Raw genomic sequence first — 6,000 nt, forward strand, 5'->3', positions numbered from 1 at the left:
CACTTGGTGCAATCTGGAACCTATGGAAGCTCCTTCATACTTAAGTATTTTAAAGTCCATGCAAACCCCAGGCGCAAACCCAGAAGAACTGTGATTTCTTGGGCTACTAAGAGACCTATCTCCAACAATGCAGAAAAAATAACACTTTACCTGCATTAGCTGTAAGTCATCAGTACTGAGCAGCTCTTGATCGTGATAAAAACTGCCATGAATGAAGATGACAGAACTGGGCCCCAGCCCCACATACATGTGCTGCCTGTTCTTCTCAAGTATCCTGGTTATGCATCAGTATTTGCAACCCTTAACTGTATTTGCATTAGATTCCTGTTTATTATCAGTACAATGGTGATTATCACTCAGCCTCCAATAAATAACTAGCTTCGTTATCAGGCACTAGATAATCGAAGAAGAATTGATAAGTAACCAAGTTCTAAGGTGATCCACCTTTCACAGAAATCAGTATTAAGCATCTGCTCAGGTAACTTCACCTGGGCACAGAACTCACAAGATCTGTCTCTGATGTGCTCAGCTTCCATACCCCAGCCCCTTTTCAAACCACTCTATAACATAGCATAAATTCCAGCTGCCAGCTGGACTTAGGAGAGATTCAAACCTTCAGTACCTAACCCACACTGCTGCAAGCACAACACAGGCAGGCGTGCCTGACAGGCAGGAGCTTTTCGGTTTTTCCAAACCTCTTTGTAGTACTTTTTTCCACCGCTACTTTTCACATCTGGTGGTTTTGGGTCCGGCAGTGCCCGCCTCACTAAATTTCCATATATACTCTGACTCGATGTGTCCTTAACCTCAAGTGGACTGTCAAGCCAGATGCCCCCTTACTTCCTCAGTACAAACTATGGGTAAACCTTAGCATAACTTCACTTTGAGCCTTAAACTAACAGCATGTGAAAAGATTAATATGAATAAATTCAAAACTAATCAGATCCCTTCTTTAAATGTTGACACAGTATTATTTATATCCCATAAATACCTTCTTGACTAAAATTCATCCCAGGAGATTGGCATCTTGCCAGTTCTATTCATATTTACTGTATTTATACAGTACAGTTGGCCAAGGATAATATTTAAGACAAAATATGCCTTAGGGTATATACAATATCTCTTATAGTTTTCCTTTTAAATCTCCTCATTGCTAAAAATATTTAGCCTGAACTTTACAGAATGCCCCACAAAGACCTATCAGCGATCCGTAGTGATATATTGCTGACTATGAGTATAATTAGAGCATATTTGTAATACTTGGGTTGTAGTCAGTTACTGAATGCTAACAACTTGTGGTAAAAACTGAACCGCTGCTCTTTCCCATGCCTGCCTTCCAGCAGCTTTTGACCTCCAGTGCGTTCACACCGATCCCCTTCTCCCCTTGGATGCAGCAGAATCCATAGAGTTAAAAATACTCGCTCCAAGACGTCTCAGAGAAAGCGCCCGCGGCAGCCAGAGCTGCGCTTTCCATTTCTTCCTTTAGAATGTGGTGGAGCGATTCCTCTCCTTCTGTCTTTTTTGGAAAGGTTCGCTCCATCCAGCATAACTAGAGAGCAGTGGAAAAACAGTTAACCTACTTACTGTGATGTTAGCGACAGCCCTTGCACAGTAGTACTGGATCGGCAGCTTAACCGCCCCTTCGATCCCAAACGTCTGATGCACTCTGTTGGTAGATACCTGCAATCTCCTTTGCTCTTCCAAACCCTTCCTACTGATACTTCAGCACGAATCTGGCCTCTCTGACAGCATTTTAAAAATAGATCCTCTTTTTGTCAGCACCATCCAAGTCACACACCACAGATATTTTAATTTTCTGGAAAGTATGCAGCTGCATTCTGGACTATTGGTTCTTTGTAGTTTGCTCATGTGAGGAAACAGGACAGACATACTCAGGGTGGGTGCATTTTACAACTCTCTGCTCTGGGGTCAACTCCAGAAGCCCAAGGCACTGCTATCACTGCCCCTAACCTCTGCCCATAGGGGCTCATCCCTCTGCTTAGGGCACAGCCTGGTATGTCTCAGAGTGCTGACTTCCACCAAAACCACCAGCAAAATACTACAGTATTCCGACGTGGAAAACAGGCACGATGTCTGTGTTCTCACTATGAATTACACTGAACCTCTCTGCTCATACCCACTTGGCTCCCTTTTTTTTTAACCTTTTTTAAAGTATTTCTTCCCCGAGGGTAACAAGGGTGGAGTGTATTTATCATGGCTATTAAGGACGGTGCCATAATTACAATAATAAAACGGCTCTGACTGCCAGGATGTCCTGTACCTGATGCTGTCATTTAAGAATAAAGGAAGAAAGGGGAGGCAGCTGCACTGAGCACGGGCTTTGGATACCTTGGCTGGCATCCTAGGACTATCACATGCAAGATGGAGCAAGCCCCAGAGCTACAACTTACTAAACTAAAAATAAATAAGGAGAAAATGCAATTAGAAACTCTAGGATAAAGTTACCAAGATGGCTGCATTATCTATTTAAGCAAAGAGGTATGTGCTTTTCAGAAACAGACAGCAAAGTATATAGGGCATCAAGTGGTGGGGGAGGGAAGAGAGGGAAAAGGGAGCTAAATGAAAGGAATAGGAACTGGGCTTTGGATATGTGAACAGTGAAGTTATTTTCTGCTTCTGGTATTTCACTTTCCTCAGTGTGGTGATGAGCTAGATTCTTTTAAGGGGGTGCAGTGCTTTTTCTGTTTTCCTCTTCTATACACTTAACCTTCACTACCAAAACAAAAAGGCACATCATTGTGATTATCAATCATTCTAAGTAGATTTGGTCAGCACATTTACACTTTTTTCCCCTCTTTTTTCCATTTTCTCCCCTTTTTTTAGCACAAAACGTGGCATGGATCAACCAGAAGGTCGTTAAAAACAGCAAAAGGCAGACGGGCTGAGACAGGTTCCAACAACCGAGGCTACCCAGAAGGGAAAACTTTGGCTGTACCTGAAGTGAAAGCGCCCATGAACTGAAAGGGGAGGCTGGCTAAAGTGGGAAGAGGGGGGAGGACCTATATGTCCCTGTACTCTCCAAGCACCAACCCGAACAGCAACCAGTCTGTGGGACAACAGAAGAGGCACAGGCAGAAGAAAAGCCCGTGACTTCTTTTTTAAAGACCTCCTTTTCTTCTCAGTTATGGAGAGATGGAAACCTGCCCGATCCAGACACTCCAAAGGAAACAACAGCAGTGGAAAGATATTGGCTCTTTCTGGAGGCTGCACAGGGGGCTGTGGGGGAGCTAAACCCAGTGCTAGGGAGGGCTCGGGACCCTGCCCAGGTACATAGTGATGGAAAGCAGAAGCACTTTTGGGGTGATTTCAAAGTGGACTGGGGAGCCAGCTGGCCCCCAGAGCCACCCAGGCATAGGCATACCCATCACCTAACACAAAGTCACCACCTATACGATGCTAAGGACAAGAGCAACCCAAGCAAAGGTGGCACAACGCAATGCACAGAGCTGGTGTTTGAAGGCGCTGGGCACTGCCAAGCCTCGGGGGCTAAGTTAACATACACATGCACAAACACAGAGGACTTACTTTCAGGGTAAAAAGGCTGCATGTCTATTTTGTAAACTTCTTTGGCATAATACTCCTCTTCGCTCCTCTCCCTCTCGCAAGTGGCAGCTCTGTGGTTGGCTTTCTCTTGCAGCAGGTCCCTGGTGCTGTTGTAGATGGAGATGACCTCCGGGGGCACCTCCTCGGGCTCGGGGTACTCGTCCGGGGGGCTGGTGAGCTTCAGCTTGCTCAAAATCTGCCCTCGGATCGCCTCGATCCTCTTGCGCATAAACTGATCCATGTCGAGGGTGCTGCAAGTAGACAGGCTGAAAGCCACGGTGGCCAGATCCACGGTGAGAAGCACGCTCAGGAGATAGCAGTGCATTTTAAGTGTTTAAATACAGCGCCCCCCCGGAAAAAAAAAAAAAAAAAAAAAAAAAGTTACTTTAACAACAACAACTACGGAAAAAAATATTTTAAAAAAAGGAAGAATGGAAAAATAAAACGGGGGATGTGTGCAAACAAAGGGAAGATCTGCAGACAGAGTTCTGCAGTTCAGAACCGGACTGCAAGGGCGAGTTGCAATCGAAACGCGTCAGTGAAAAAAATAGTAATAATAATTAAAATAATGAAAAAAGGGGAGGGGGGGGAGCAAGTTGTTACAACTCGATAGGATTCGGCGGGTTGAGTGAGCCGGGCAGCGGAAGAAAAACGGGAGGAAAAAGCCCCCCAAGGGATAAAACAAACCTGCGAATCAAGTAAATGGAAAAGAGCCCGTTCCCGGCGCGCTGGCGGGACGGCTGGAGCGAAAAACTGGAGGAAAAAGGGAAAAAAAGGAGAAGAAAAAAAAAAAAGGGGGGGGGGAAGAAAAATGGGGGGGGTGGGGGGCAAGCGGCGGCGCTGGGCACTCCGGGCGCTGCCGCAGCCGGCGGGTCAGGGCGTGCGGGCGCAGCGCTGAGCCCCGCCGAGCGCCCGCGGCTCCCGGCGGCGGCGGCAGCGGCACCGCCCCGCGCCCGGCGGCGCTCGGCGCTCAGCGCCCGCGGTGGCGGCAGAGCAGCGCACGTGTGCGCCCGAGCGCCGGCCCCCGCGGCCGGGACGAACTGCGGCGCCTGTGCCCGGCGGCGGCGGCAGCAGCAGCACGGAGCAGCGGCGGCGGCGGCGGCGATCCCGGGTCCGGCCGCGTCCCGCAGGCTGCTGCGTGCGCCCCGCGCCGCATGCACCGACCCACCCCCGCGCCGCCGAGCTCCTTTTTCCAGCTCCCTCCTCTTCCTCCTCCTTTTCCCAAACGCCAACCCCAACGCCGCAGTCAGCGAGGAGGCAGCGCCGCCGCCCCGACAGCCTCCACCGCGGATCCGCGGCCGCAGCGCCGCTCTCCTCCTCCTCCTCCCCTTCTCCGCGGCTCGGCTGCGGCACACGGCGCGGCTCGGCACGGCTCCCGGCGGATCTTAGCCGTGCTCCGCTCGGCACCCCCCGCCCGCCGGCCCCTCGGCGCGCCCTGCGAGCAGCGAACGGGTGCCAGCAGATAACATCACGGCCGCGCAGGGACTGGGAGATTTATAAGGTCTCTCCCCGCCCCACGTGCTCGCCTCGCCGCGGAGTGACGGGGAGGGGCTGCGGGGAAACGGAGGGCTCCGACGGACACCGCCCGGTTATTTATTGCCCTCCGAGAGCCGCGGAGAGGGGATGCGGTGCAGTGCAGCCGAGGTGCCTGAGCCCAAGGTGGGGAAGGAGGAGAGAGGGGAGAAACGAAAGCGGCTCAGACAGGCTGTTTTCCTTATTATTTGAGGGTTTAATCTTTCTTGCACCTATTATTAATTAGGCCAAACACCACCTTTGCCTTAAAGGAAGAATTACTCGCTTCTTGGGAATGACTGAATCATTGAATATTTTGGGTTGGAAAGGACCTTAAGATCATCCAGTTCCAACCCCCTGCAATGGGCAGGGACACCTCACACTAGACCGGGTTGCTCCAAGCCCCGTTGAGCCTAGCCCTGGACACTGCTAGGGATGGGGCAGCCACAGCTTCTCTGGGTAACCTGTGACAGTACCTTACCCCCCTCACAGGGAAGAACTTATTTAACCTGAAATTCCCATGTTTCAGTTTGAACCCATCACCCCTTGTCCTGTCGCTACAGTCCTTGATGTAGAGTCCCTCTCCAGCATCCAGGGAAGCACTTGGATGTGTTTATGCAGAAGATCGCGGGGTGGAGGGTGAGGATGGGCACACTGCTCCATCAGCAGGATGTGGTCAGTCCCTGTGCTGCCCCCTGCCTCACTTCTGGGCTTCGCTTCCAACCCTGCTGTAGTCAATTCTCATTGCTCTCCACTGATGGACATCCCCCCACTTGGTCATTAGTGCTACCCACCAAGCAGAGACAAGGGGGAGATGAGGAAGTTTTGCTCCTTCTCAGAGGTCTCCTCTTCTGGCAGAAGTGTGCAAATACATCCTCATTGCACTGGACAGAAATTCTCAAGCCCCAAATGCTTAGGCTGTGG

General features: G+C 50.4%; 1 protein-coding gene across 1 annotated transcript in view; it reads right to left on the reverse strand.

The window, feature by feature from the left end:
- TGFB2 (transforming growth factor beta 2) overlaps nucleotides 1-4,469 on the reverse strand; it is a 65,065-nt gene extending 60,596 nt beyond the window's left edge. Inside the window, exon 1 of the mRNA XM_065679861.1 lies at nucleotides 3,547-4,469. Within this exon, the coding sequence (XP_065535933.1) occupies nucleotides 3,547-3,889 (343 nt within the window). The 5' untranslated portion in view covers nucleotides 3,890-4,469. The remainder of the gene's footprint in view (nucleotides 1-3,546) is intronic.
- Nucleotides 4,470-6,000: the final 1,531 nt, after the last annotated feature.

Source organism: Lathamus discolor, chromosome 5, assembly GCF_037157495.1.
Source record: "Lathamus discolor isolate bLatDis1 chromosome 5, bLatDis1.hap1, whole genome shotgun sequence".
Taxonomy (NCBI): Eukaryota; Metazoa; Chordata; class Aves; order Psittaciformes; family Psittacidae; genus Lathamus; species Lathamus discolor.